Below are 14,188 nucleotides of genomic sequence, written 5' to 3'. Positions count from 1 at the left end.
TTAGTGAGGAGTAAAGCATAGTTTGGAAAACTACAAATGGTTGGATCCATTTCTTCTGTGGTTTTTCCAGGGGGTCACTAAAGAAGCAGGAGAGCTGAGGGGTGCATGCTATCCAACCTCCTTGAAAGCCACTCCCTGGGGGGCTCGTATCCAAGAGGCACATATTTTCCTAAAAAGGGCAAAATCGTGACTCAAGAAGATAGGAAGATAATCGTGTGCTAAAGATTTTATTCTGCTCCTTAATCAATGACCACACCGGGCAGATGTTATAACCAGCTCGAAAGAGAGCCTGGAGCTGCCTTTCTGTTGGAAGGAATACTCAGACTCAAAACTGGTTTTTCCACCTGAGGGTCTGGAAGGCCAATTGGACCTTTACCAGGTAGTGGGGAGTGAGTTTGTATTAGAAATACTTTGTGTTACTATCAGGTATCTGCAACTTACTGAACAGTAAGTAGCTCATGACAATGAGAGGCTAGAGTCAGAAGTGTAGATTTTTTTTTCCTATAATGCCTTGGGGGCTAGTAGCCGCCATCTAATGGCAGGAATGATAAATCCTCAATGGCTGCCCGGCAAAGGAAGGTGGTATCAGACCTCTAAGGGGATCCCAAGAGAGAGAAATCCCTCCTGGCTTCTTGGAAGAGGTGACATTTGAACCAGCAGAGAGCAGTAGTTCTCAGCCTCCTTGACTGGGCATTGGGCTCACCTAAGAAACTTTTTAGAAATCACCAAAGCCCTCATCTCAGAACAGTTGAGTGAGAATCTCTGGGGGTTGACCTTATGGTTTGGTAATTTTGGAAAACTCCCCAGGTTGAATTAATGAAGCCAGAATCGAGAAGCACTGGGCTAGAGGCTAGAAGGCTGCATAGCAAACGCTGGTGGAAGGCATTCCTGGTTTAGGGGGTGAGAGGGTGAAGAGGGGAAAGTGAGGCAGAGAGGTCAGGAAGGAGAACCAAGGACCTTGAATGCCGAACTAAGAGACTGGTGTCAAAGGCCCCCTTGTAGGTTTATGGGCCAAGAAGTGACATGGCTCAGATCATAGTCCTTGGGCACTCCTCCAAGGCAGAGGTCTGGGTGATTTTTTTTTTTTTGCATGATCTTTCAGATAATTTGTTAATTTTTTTCTTAGAAACAGGTTCTCACTCTGTTACCCAGACTGGAGTGCAGTGGTGCGATCATAGCTCACTGCAGTTTCTAACTCCTGGGCTCAGGTGATCCTCCCACCTGACTACAAGCGTGCACCACCATGCTTGACTATATTTTAATTTTTCATAGAGATGGAGTTTTGCTACGTTGCCCAAGCTGATCTTGAATTCCTGGCCTCAAGCGATTCTTCCGCCTTGGCCTCCCAAAGTGCTGGAATTGCAGGCTGAGCCACTGTGTCCAGCCCTGATTTTTCTTAAATTGCTCTGCCCCACACTTGGTTTTATCTCCTTGCACTCAACGTCTTCTTCCTCCCCTCAAAAGTACGCTCTCAGCTGGGCTCGGTGGCTCAGCCTGTAATCCGCGCTTTGGGAGGCTGAGGTGAGTGGATTGCCTGAGCCCACGGGTTCGAGACTCGCCTGGGCAGCAAGACCTCATCTCTACAATAAATCAAAAAATCAGCCGGTCGTGGTAGCGCTTGCCTGTAATTCCGGCTACTCGGAAGGCTGAGGCGGAAGGATCGCTGGAGCCCAGCAGGCGAGGCTGCGGTGACTGGGAGTGGCCACTGCACTCCAGTCTGGGCAACAGAGTGAGACTCCAACTCAAAAAAAAAAACAAGATGGTGGAAGTTGTGTATTGTGGGGAAGAATCCCGTGGCCTGGAACATGACTCCCTTGGATGGCTATATTGCTGTGAAAATCCCTGGATGAAATCTCTAAAAGCCTCTCACATCCACTGCAGATCTTCCCAAACAGGGAGAGCTATATTGTCCCCATTTTGTAGATAAAGAAACTAAGGCCCAGAGAGGGAACTTGGCTTGACTGAGATTACAGGGGGCAGACTGGGAACCGGAGCCAGAGTCTTGTTCTTGGCCTCTTCCTGATGCCCCCTTGCCAAAGGGCCCACGGCTGCCTAGGGGCTTGTTAGGAGGGGGTGGGGGGGCATGAAGCGAAGATGTTGGCTGCTGCCTGGCCCTGGCAGGCCACTTTCCCTTTCTGAGATGCCTTAACCCCATCTGTAGGATGAGGGGCCTGGAGCAGTGGCTGGTTAGGCCTTCCTGGGATTCTGAAACACTGGGTATAAGACATTCAGCCCATCTGAGCAGGGGGATATGGGTTACTCTGGGAGGGATCACTCCTCTTAAAGCCAGAAAAATATATGGTTTGCTCCAGAGTTTTCCAGAGCCCCCAGGGGAGGGGCTGTTGGAATTGGCAGAGAGATGGACCCTTTGAACCGCAGTCTGAACATCTAGTTCTGGAAGGAGCTTGCTTTTTATATACACACAAGATGCGTGCTCACATAAGGCACACAGAAACTGCCCTCGGAGCTGAGTATTTTCCCAAAGCCTCAGAGGGCCCTCCTTGGAACCATCTCTCCTTGGAAAGGGGCTCTCATCCAGATAGGCCTGGGCTGTAGCCAGCAGCTGAAGTTTCCAGCAGCCAGGCCAAAGGCTGGAGGTGCAAGTGACAGACCTCAGCCCTTCCTCCCCGTGTCCATGGACTCCCTGGTCCTCATCCAGTCCCTGGTTTCCTACTGGCCTTGGGCTTCCCCTTGCCCTCTGCCCCTAGCACCCCCCAGGCCTGGGGAAGCCTCAGTAATGCTGGCCTCCAGCCCCATCCTAGGGTAGATGTGGGGGAGGGGTGCAGTTTCCATTTCCTGGTGAGAGCCGCACATTTGTACCCAGGCCCTGGTTGCCAGGGAGACAGCAGGGCCTCCTTGAGCTGAGCTGAGCTGAGCTGTGCTGAGCTGTTCTTGCAAACAGTTCTGTTCTCTCTGCCCAAACCCCATCTCATGTCTGTCCTCTGCTGACTACAGTTTGGGAAACTCGTAATCAGGCAGTGGGGACACAAGGGCAAACACGTCAGGGCCCCTGTCCTCAACTTCCCACCAGCCCAGCTGGTTAACCAAGATCGGATCTCGAACCTGGCCTCTCGTGCTCTGCCCTGGGCATCACTCATGTCTCACCTCCAGCAGCAGGAAGTCTGGAGAGGGAAAGCCTGATTTGTGCCTGCGATAGCCTTGAACTCAAAAATGAGCGACAAGCCCTGGCCCGTGGCTAATAAGTGATCAGACAAGCACGTGAGCCCAGGGCTGTGGGTCTGACTCCAAAGCCCATGTTCCCGCCACCGTGGCCTGTCGACTCCAGTGACTCCAGTGTGAGAGCAGGATGATGGACTGAGGTCAGGACTGATGTCCCCTAAATTTAGGGGCAGTGGAGAACACGTAGAAAACAGGAAAGGGCTGAACTGGAAGATCTCCAGGATGTCTACCCTCTCTTCTAGGTCTGTTCCTTGTAGGTCTTATTAAGTTCGATCGACTTTGTTGTTTTTACTTTTATTTATTTATCTTTAAATTTTATTTTTTTAGAGACAGGGTCTCTCTCTTTCACCTAGGCTGGAGCGCAGTGGCACAATCATAGCCCTCTGTGGCCTCAAATTCCTGGGTTCATGTGATCCTCCCACCTCGGCCTCCAGGTGTGAACTACCATGCCAGCCCTGTCATTTTCACTTCTCGAAAGCGATACCTCGACATGGTGTAGAGGTCGGATTGCACAGGACTGCTGAAAACAGAAGCAAGGTCCCTTGTGTCTCCTCCCCCGTCCTAGGATGACTGCCTCGCTTTCCTCTCGCCTTCCTGCCGAGTGTACCTTGGTTCCGCCTTCCCTTCCCCTTTTCACGCCAGCTACATCCCTTTTTTCACTTGTCTTTAACTCATGTGCCCTTGACCCTCCACTCAGACCCTGTCTCCTGACACCCAGCCCCCTATTCCTTGCCCATTTTCAGTGAGATCATGTGTCCTGTTTGCTCAAATCCTTCATAGTGGCCTTGTCCCATCAGAAAAATCATCTTCATGTAGCCTCAAGCACTGGCCGCCTGACTCTACAACCTCCCTGGACCCGCTTCCTGCTACCACATCAGCGCACCAAGCCTACCCTATGTGCACTCATGACACCCTCTGGCCCCTCCACCTGGTATCACTATGTTGCTCTCCTGACCAAGCTCTGTCCTTTCTCCTTAGTTATTCTCTCAGCCTGGTAGATGCATTTGCTATTCTCCATCAGCATAAGTTTCAGAGGAGCCAAATATCTTTCATACTCTGTATCCCCAGCGCCTAACTCAGAGTAGGTGCTCAATAAAGGCTTACAGACTTGGGAAAGCTGGCCCTTCAGATACCACAGCAGGCTGCCGGGAACCCCGGTCTCTGCAGACCGTCAGGCTCTGGGATCTGAGACTGTCCTTGCTGATGCGGAAGGAGGGCACGCGTGGACTGGAATCTGGAAATGGTTGGGTTCAAAGCTGTGTGACCTTGAATCATCCATTGCAATGCCCCAGCCTCAGTTTCCTTCTCTATAGAAAAAAGGGCTGAGCACGGTGGCTGAGCCTGTAATCCCAGCAATTTGGGAGGCCGAGGTGAGAGGATTGCCTGCGCCCAGAGGTTCAAGACCTGCCTGGGCAACTTAGTGAGACCGCGTCTCTATAATAAAATCACAAAAATTAGCCAGATGTGGTAGTGTGTGTCTGTAGTTCCAGCTACTTGGAAAACTGAGGCAGAAAGGATCACCTAAGCCCAGCAGGTGGAGGCTGTGTTGGTGGTGAGTGTCACTACACTCCAGCCCGGGTGACAAAGAGTGAAACTCCAACTCAGAAAAAAGGGAGGGTGGATCTGAGGGCTGGAAGGATTGCTGTGAGGAGTAAGCGAGACAGTGTCAGGCCAGGACCTCGCTTAGCCTGGAGGAGTTGAGCAGCCCTGGATGGGTCAGTCATGCCCTCCCTTCTCCTCCCAGCTCCCTCCGTCAGTCCCAAGCCCCTTTTCCATCCTGGTGTGAATGTCTGGACACCGTCTAGCCTGTCCATTGTCACATGAACAAATACGCTTGGCCCTGAGCCAGATCTGTGGGTGAGCTTTAACCTGCAGGGCTGCCAGTAGCTGGAGAATGGCAGGTGAGGACTAGGGAAAGGTGGAGGGGCAGAGTGGGTCTCACGACTCTCTTTCTTCTCCACAGTGGACTCTGCTGCAGAACCTGAGACAATGGCGAAGCTGCAGGTAAGGGGCCGCTCTTTCCTGGGGGGGGGTGCTCTGGCTCCCTGGGCCTGGGATCCCCCTGAGGTCACTAGGCCTGCTGCAGAGACCCAAGCACCTCCAGTTTGAAAGGAGTAGGAAAGGTTCTCAGGCTCTGCTTCTCCTGTCCCAAATCACACCTCTTCAGTTGCAGGTCACCAGAAGTCATATAACACACGCTATCCTGAGCAGAAAAGGATGTGTATTGCTTCACAGGACTGAGAAGCCCAGGGCTTCAGGTCTGGTTGCATCCAGGGGTCCAAATAATTGTGTCGGGATTCTGCCTCTGTGAGCTGGGCTTCCCCTGGTGGCTTCACTCCTGGGGAGGCTCTTCCTCGGCACACGAACCTTCAGCTACCCCAGGCTGCCATTCCGCTGTCTGGCAGCCCAGGGGAAAACAGTGTAACTTATTCCCAGCGATTCCAAGGGAAAGCCCAGGTCGGGTCCACGATGACCGGGCCTGGGTAACCTGCTCATTCTTGGAACCAGGAGGAGGGGGAGTTGGTCCCACCTGACCTGCATGGCCAGAGAGTGGCTCCCCAGGAAAGGAAATGGATTCTAGACAGATCAAAAAGCAATAAAGTCTAGGTGTGGTGGCTCATGCCTGTAATCCCAGCCACTCGGGAGGCTGAGACAGAAGGATCACCTGAGCTCAGGAGGTCGAATCTGTAGTAAGCCATGATTGTGCCATTGCACTCCAGCCTGGGTAACAGAGTGAGACTCTGACTCAAGAAAAACAAAAGTGATAGAGGGGCCTCTCTGCTCTGGAGATGGTAATGTTCCTGTCACACCCATCTGGGATTAGAGTTCCCTGGCTTGGGAGACCCTAACCTCAGTCTTCCCTGTATCTGACTGTTCTACTGGGAGTAGAATTTGAGATATGTCAGAGCGTTTACTCCTGTATGGCCAAGGTTGGTTCTGTCTGTGGTGAGGACCAGGAGTCACTCTGTTGGGGTTGACCTGTTGGGCCTTAGAGTAATGGTCAGTGTGAGCATGAAACTGAAGGATGCCTCTTCAGTCGGCCCTTGCTCCAACCCAGAACTCCTGGCCAAGGAATATGAATGCAGGGGCTGTGGGTTCTTGACTTCCTTCCTGTGGGCCTCACTTTCCCTTGCGAGGTGGTAGAGCTCAGAGGTCACTAAGCTACACCCTGACTTCCAGAAGCTGGGCCTAGAGCACGGTCACAGCCGTTGAAGAGCACCGTGTGTCATAAGCACCGTGTGTCACAGGATCAGTGACCTCAAAAAGTCCCAGCGTGGCCCCCCCTCTGAGCCACAGAGGAGTGTGCTTTGCACATGTGGCCTCCTATCAGAAGGAGAAAGTGTGTGTGGTTATGGGCAGAAATCCAAGGTGGGACTTCTGCAGTTCTGCATTCCCCAGTGTGGTCATCCTAGAGCTGCTTCCTGAAGGCATCTGAGCTGCAGGACTCTAGATGACATGAGCGGACGGGTCAGGCCCTGGGAGAGCCCAGAGGCCAGGACACAGCGCAGATGTTTGGACTCCTGGTCCAGTGCTCTTGGACCATGCCGTGTGCCTGGCTGGCTTGTGTTTTCTTGTTGCCTGGACCAGGGGGCCATTTGACCTTCTGCAAGCGAGTCCCAGGTGACAGGGTCTTAGGGCCTCCCATGGGGATGAGTTGGAGTCCCCCATGCACAGTGCTCTGGTGGGGGCAAGAAAGGAGCTCTGGGGACATGCAGGAGGGTACCCGCCCGGCTTGAGGGATCAGGGACAGCTGCCTTGGGAGACCTGCTCAGGGGCCAAGAGTTGTCTAGGTAGGCATGGCTGGCACAGAAGGCCAGAGGGGAGACGACACGGGATTAGGGGAGTCAAGGTGATCTGGGTGCTTGAGTGCAGAGGCTGGCAGGGAGGGGGTTGCAGAAGATAGTCCTGGAGGTGCTGGGAAGGGCTTCCTCCCACTGTATCTGCTGCTTCCATCACCAGCCCTGCTTCCGCAGCCCGCCCCCAGCACATGTACATACAGCAGACGACGGCTCACTCCCCTCCAGCCCGACCATACCCAGTCTTCCCCCCTGTGCTGACTGTGCTGCTGTTCCCATCTCTCCTTCCAGGAGAGGGAAATATGAGACCCAAAGACATGGAGAAATGGTGTGGTGTCATAGGATCTGGGAGGCAGTCACGGTGGCCTCAGTGTCATGGGGATGTTCTGGGTTTGAGTGTGGTGATGAACTTGGAAATATCTGGGGGACGGGGCAGGGCAGGCAGGGGCTCTGCCTGGGACTCTTAGGCGCTGCGGAGGTGAGACCCTGGTGGCGTCTGGTCCAGGCAGCTCTCAGGTGGAGTCTCAGCAGTCAGGTAGCCGTGTTTCTGCAGGATGTCACTTCGGCTCCCAGGAGGCCGCTGGGACTCCTGCTTCAACCAGGGCCTCGGGGGCAGCCCGAGAGCCCCAGGGCCCAGGCCGCTCACCAGCTGGCATCAGGACCTGCTAAATATTTCAGGGTGGAAAGTCCCTGCTCTGCTCACCCCTGCCTTGGTCTTGGGTCCCTGCAGTCAGGAACCTACCTGCTGGCATTTGGGGTAGAGGCTGGAAGAAGCTGGCACAGCTACACACATGCAGCTTAGAGGTAAAAGTTCACGGAGCTGGAGTGACGATGATTCACAGTGGGACACTCGGGCCTTGATGATTTGAGGGGCCACCTCTGTGTCTCTAGACGTGCTAAGCACCCCATTCCCTCTGCTACTGGCTGTGGTCCTATGGGGTCCCAGGATAGCGAATCTATCAGACATCACTCGGAAGATTTTATTATTCTTGTGCAAAGAGCTATACAGGAGACTGATCTTGTCACTCATGAGGTTTGGATCACTACAGCCTCCAGCTCCTGGGTTCAGATCCTCCCACTCAGCCTCTAGAATAACTGGGACTACAAGTACAAGTCACCACACCCTGGTAATTAAAGAAGTGGTTTTTTGTTTTTTTGTTTTTTGTTTTGTAGAGACAGGGTCGTGCTATGTTGCCCGGGCTGGTCTCAAACTCCTGGGCTCCATCACTCCTCCAGCCTCACCCTCCCAAAGCACTGGGATTACAGACATGAGTGCATCTCTAAGTGAGTGTCTTGATGAAGCCTTGTGTAGGTTGTAGACGTCCTTTTCCCAGCACAGCACTGCCTCACCTTCTGTCAGCTTCAACCCCTTTCCCAGACACTGCTGTGACGACCTTGCCATATGGAGGAAGCAAGGCGGAGGGGGGTGGGGCAGCAACAAGAAAGGGGGTTCCTCACACTTCTGTGTCCTCTGCCCTCACCCTAGGGACATGATTCCTTCTCCTTGTCCCCTACTGGCAGCTACAATCCCATGATCACAGTGACTTTTTGACTGTGAGCTTTGAAGAATCTGAACTTGGAGTATAACTTTGACGGGGCATGGTGGCTCACTCCTGTAATCCCTGCACTTTGGGAGGCCAAAGCAGGAGGACTGCTTGAGTCCAGGAGTTTGAGACCAGCCTGGGCAACATAGTGAGACCTCATCTCTAGAAAAAATCTAAAAGTTAGCCAGGCATGGTGGCATGTACCTGTAGTCCCAGCTGCTTGGGAGGCTGAGGTGGAAGAATCGCCTAAGCCCAGGAGGTTGAGGCTGCAGTTGCCATGATTGTGCCACTGCACTCCAGTCTGGGTGACAAACAGACCCCCAACTCAAAAAAAAAAAAAAAAAATACACACACCAGCAAACAGGCTAAAAAGTTTTCTAGGATGAGCCTTGCTGGCTTACATCTATAATCCAGTGTTTTGGGATGCCGAGATGAGAGGATAACTTGAGGCCAGGGCAATATGGCAAGACTCCATTTCTACAAAAAATAAAAATTAACAAGTTAGCTGGGCATGGTGGTATACACCCGTTGTCCCTGTTACTCAGGAAGCTGAGGCGGGAGGATCACTTGAGGCCTGGAGTTCAAGGCTGCAGCAAGCTGTGATTGCACCACTGCACTCCAACCTGGTTGATGGAGCAAGACCCTGATTCAGATTCCACATGTCAGCCTTGGGTCAGTTATTCATTTGAACCGAGTGAAACCTGCTGCTATTCAACTGTTTTTCATCTTCAGAAAAGGCAAGCCCTAGGCTTCAGCCCAGTAAGGATGCCCAAAGTGAGGACAGGCAGTGAGTGGGCCACTGTGCTTCCTGCCAGGTGCTGGAGCCTCGCTTTGCCAGGTCTTGACCTGGGTGGTGTCCCAGCAGCCCAGTGGCTCACCCCACCCTCTGTGTTGCAGGCATCTGTGATTTGTTGAACCCCGTCTTCCCTCAAACTCTGGCCTCACCTGCTCACCTTTCCCCATCTGAGGAGGTGATCTTAGTGCCTCTGGGCGCCTGCCCTGAGCGCTGGAGATCCTGGGCTTGCCTTCCTGAGTGCTCCTCACATGCTTCCAGGCCTCTGCCACTCGTCTTTCCTGGGTGCTGCTTTCTTCCTCCCTACCTTTCATCTCCCTCCACTACCTTTTGGCCAGCTGTTACTCATCCTGGAGGAGAGTCAGCTTAGACTCCACCTCCAGGAAGCCTTCTCTGATCTGCTTGGAATATATTCATGGGCATTCATCTGTCCATTTATGAAACAAGTCTTCGGGAAGTGCCTGGTTGCTCCAGGCCTGAGCTAGTGTAGAAATGATCAGTGAGTAAGGCAGACATGGCCCCTGTCCTCAGAGCTTTCTGAAGGAAGTGTCTCTCCTGGCTCTGGTATTTCCCTTAGCATAATGTTCACCATAATGTTGAAATTGTCATGCATCTCCCCTATCAGACTCTGAGGTCTCAGTGTCTCGGGGACCACTTAGCAGATACTCAGTAAATATTGCTTGATTGAATGAAAAAATGAATGGTGGGTGGCCCCAGCTGCCCTGGAAGTGTGGGTGTCTCAGTGTGAGAAGGACTGAGGTTCCCCAAAATTGGACAGCACTGCTGTCTATTTATAGCCTAGGAAACAGGGTCAGTGTGGCACAACGGAAACGAGGCTACCTAGGAGGGATCCGTGCCCACAGTGGGGACAAACACTACAGGGGAACAACTTGGTGTTCAGAGAGAGTGGAATGCGGGCATCGCTGGCTGGGAGAGAAGCCCTGGTGTGTGACATCGTCTGTTCTCATCTCCAGCCCCCACGCTGATGGAATCTGGTGGGAGGGAGAGAGATGGGATCTGATAGAAAGAGCCTTCCTTTTCAGCGGGGCCTCTGCCTCGTCGTGTGGTCTCGACATCATGGCCCCCTAATTCTCTATCTGGGTCTTCTAGGTAATGTGAAGACTGACCTTCCTTATTTAGTTCTAGTATGTGGTTCTCAAGGCTCACCCCCTCTTACTCCAGGCTAGCCGCGGGAGGGGGTTGGACAGGAGACAGGTGCTAGTGTGAGTGAAGAGGCTGGCTCAGACGGGCAGAGAGAACAGCTGTGGTTGTGGCAGTCGGCTAGCCTGCAGAGGGACCTGCCACTCGTGGCACCTCTCAAAGCTTTGTGTTTCCACACTGGCCCCAGGAGGTCCAGCACTGGAGACAGTGCTGCCAGAGCAGCCGTGCCAGGAAAGGCACCCTCACCACCGTCCCCTTCGGCATCCCTATCCTGGATCTTGGGCCATGATGGTGTCTCCGTTCAGCCCGGTGCCTTCAGCCTCTTGCCAGGCCTGAACCCACAGGAGGCTGGGGCTCTGCCATCTCCCCCGGTTTCAAGGGATGTGTCTTCCTCACGACAGGGTCCCTGTCCTCCCTGGAGGCCAGAACCAAGCAGGAAGCTGAACCGAAGGCTCTTTGAACTCCGAACCTCTTGACTCTCTTGTTTCTCCCTCCATCAGACGAAAATTATCCACTCAGCTTTCTTGATGCTGCCGGGCTGAGGGTCCAGAGAGAAGACGGAAGGGCTTGGAAGGGGAACTCCTGGAGGACCCCTGTCCTGTCTCCTTGTTCGTATATTTGTGGCACACATACTTGAGTGCCTCCTTGGGCTATTCTGTCAGTGTGCAGAATGGTCTGGCACCCGATGGGTGGAGTGGGCAGCAGGACATTCCTGTACGGTAGGTCTGGAGTAAGACCATGGAGGCCCTGGTGGTAAAGCGCCCTCCTGTGTGCAGGGCGCTCAGGGCCGGGTATTGGCATGTGCACCCCTTTCCTTCTCTGCCCAGGGGTGGGATCAGATTGCAGGGGATTCCCGGGTGGCAGGAAGTGGGCCGTGTCCCTTTCTGGTCACCACCCTGTCAGTACTTTAAATAAAACTCCGCGCCCACGCACGCATACCTCAGAGGAGCCAGCCTCTGCAGACAGATACCAGAGAGCATCACATGCCTGGCCAGGGCCCTGCAGTGCTGCTCAGGGAGGCCCGGGGACAGGAGGGGCTCGCTCGGCCTGTCCCCTTCTCACTCCTTGAAGGCAACTTCTCTGTGCCTCCCTCCCCAGCTCCTCCTTCCATGGAGTCTTTCCTGGTTTCCCTCCCAGCTTGGTCAACCCCTACTGTTTCCCACATGACCTTGCTTCTGTCGGAGGGTGTTTATTACAAGCTTTATGGTAATTTGCATGCTATCTCTCTCTCTCTCTCTCTCTCTCTCTCTCCCCTGCTACTGGGTCTGGAGCTCATGAAAGACAGGGATCTGGTCCCCTTTCTCCTTGAATCTTTAGCCCTTGGCATCCGGCCTGGCGCAGACCAAGTGCCTTGCTACCGTGCTGCATGCCTGGGGTCAGGCTCCAACGTCCTCCACTCTCTTGGCTCTCACTGCTCTCCCAGGCTCCATGCTTCTCAGGGCCATGTGGCTGACCCACATCTGACTCTGCTGTGAACCAGCCCATTGTGCTTTCAGGTTCAGGTTCAGGTTCGATGTCTGAGATCCCCTGGCTCTCCGCCCCCTCTTTCCTCCAAGCCAGCTTGTCCTCAGATGCCAGTTCACAGCCCAGAGGGACAGCACCCAGTCTTGGTGCTGAACTGAGGGTGGCCCTGGGTCCAAGACCCCACCTCCAGTAGCTGGCAGCTGCAGGGTTCCTGAAGCTGGAGTGCAGAGGGAGACAGGAAGAGGGCTGGGTTTTGTGTGACGTTTCACTTTTCTTCTCTGGTCTTGGCTTCTTCATCTCTGTCATAAAGGTCATCTTTTTTTTGAGTCGAGATCTCACTGTGTCCCCCAGGCTGGAGTGCAATGGCATGATTATGGTTCCTCGCAACTGCTATCTCCTGAGCTCGGGCGATTCTTCTACCTCAGCCTCCCAAATAGCCAAGACTACAGGTGCATGACACCACGCCTAGCTGATTTTTTTATTGTATTACAGAGACGAGGTCTCAATACATTGCCAAAGCTGGTCTCTAACTCCTGGGCTCAAGTAATCCTTCAGCCTTAGCCTCCCAAAATGCTGGGGTTATAGGCATGAACCACCATCCCCTGCTAAGATTTTTTTTTTTTTTTTGAGTTGGAGTCTCACTCTGTCACCCAGACTGGAGTGCAGTGGCCGCTCCCGGCCACCGCAGCCTCGACCTGCTGGGCTCCGGCGATCCTTCTGCCTCAGCCTTCCAAGTAGCTCGGAATTACAGGCATGCGCTACCACACCCGGCTGATTTTTGATTTATTGTAGAGATGAGGTCTCACCTGCCCAGGCGGGTCTCGAACCCGTGGGCTCAGGTAATCCACTCACCTCAGCCTCCCAAAAGTACGGGATTACAGGCTGAGCCACCTAGCCCTGCTTAAGATATTCTTGAGAGCTTCTGCAGTTTCCAAAGCTAATCAAATTCATGGGGATGAAAGGACTTTTTTTTTTTTAGTCAGAGTCTCGCTCTGTCACCCAAGCTGAAGTACAGTGGTTCACTCACAGCCACCGCAGCCTTGACCTGCTAGGCTCAGGCAATCCTGCTCCAGCCTTCCAAGTAGCTGGAATTACAGGTGTGTGCCACCACACCCAGCTGATTTTTTTGATTTATTGTAGAGGCGAGGTCTCGCCATGTTTGCCCAGGCTGGTCTCGTATTTGTGGACTCAGGCAGTCCTCTCACCTCTACCTGTCAAAGTGCTGGGATTACAGGTGTGAGCCACTCTGCACCACCAGAAGGGCTTTGTAAACTGTAAAGTGCTGTAAAAAAAATATGAGGGGTTCTTATTACTGTTGCAGGGATCATTTCCATCCCCTACATTCAGCTTTTAATTTTTAATTTAATTTAATTTTTCTAGAGACAGAGTTTCTCTATGTCACCTGGGCTAGAGTTCAGTGGTGCAATCATAGTTCACTGCCGCCTTGAACTCCCAGGCTCAGCCTCCCAAAGTGTTGGAATTACAGATGTGAGCCACTGCACCTGGCCTCTGCCAGGCTTTTTTTCACCCTCCCTGGGTTCTATGGAAGGTGGTACAGGGCTATGGGCCTTAGCTAAGCCCCACTCCTTGGGGAAATGGCACTGTCCTTGCACAGGTTGCAGCAGGTGGTGAAAGAGTCGTCACACACTTACCCAGGGTTTGTGTAGTCAGCACTCAATTGCACAGGGTATGGGGTTCAGCCTGGTCCTGCATGGGCATCTGACCTGAGGTTGACCTGCGCTTGGGGCTGGAACCCAGTCCAGGTCCAAGTCAGCCACTCATCTCTGCTTTCCTGCCCACAGGGTGCCAAGTACCGGGGCTCCATCCATGACTTCCCAGACTTCGACCCCAACCAGGATGCCGAGGCTCTGTACACCGCCATGAAGGGCTTCGGTGGGTGCCAGGCCACTGAGTGGTGCCTGCAGGGAGTCAACTTCGTAGAAGCTTGGGGTTGCCCCCAAATGTGCACACAGCTCTGAGCCCCGCTGGTGGTGGGGGGAGGGATGGACCTAGATGGTAAACTGCTCATTCTTTTTTTTTTTGTTTCCTTCTTTTATTAATTTTCATAATTGTATAATACAATATGTATAAAGCATAACAGAAGTATCACCCACATACCTCCCACTCTATTTAAGAAATAGAGCTTAGCTGGCCTCGGTGGCTCAGCCTGTAATCCCGTACCTTTGGGAGGCTGAGGTGAGTGGATTGCCTAAGCCCGCGGGTTCGAGACCCGCCTGGGCAACTTGGCA

General features: G+C 53.3%; 1 protein-coding gene across 2 annotated transcripts in view; it reads left to right on the top strand.

Annotated features, from left to right (window-relative positions):
- The first annotated feature begins 5,149 nt into the window (after positions 1-5,149).
- ANXA6 (annexin A6) overlaps positions 5,150-14,188 on the top strand; it is a 52,087-nt gene continuing 43,048 nt past the window's right edge. For both annotated transcript variants that reach the window (XM_008049314.2, XM_008049313.2), the window contains exons 1-2: positions 5,150-5,184; positions 13,742-13,832. In XM_008049314.2, the coding sequence (XP_008047505.1) occupies positions 5,170-5,184; positions 13,742-13,832 (106 nt within the window). In that variant the 5' untranslated portion in view covers positions 5,150-5,169. The remainder of the gene's footprint in view (positions 5,185-13,741; positions 13,833-14,188) is intronic.

This window comes from Carlito syrichta, unplaced genomic scaffold, assembly GCF_000164805.1.
Source record: "Carlito syrichta isolate Samal-C Ts95f unplaced genomic scaffold, Tarsius_syrichta-2.0.1 Scaffold131799, whole genome shotgun sequence".
In the NCBI taxonomy this organism is placed as follows: Eukaryota; Metazoa; Chordata; class Mammalia; order Primates; family Tarsiidae; genus Carlito; species Carlito syrichta.
Note: the sequence above shows the minus strand (reverse complement) of the source record. Positions and strands in the feature narration are given on the sequence as shown.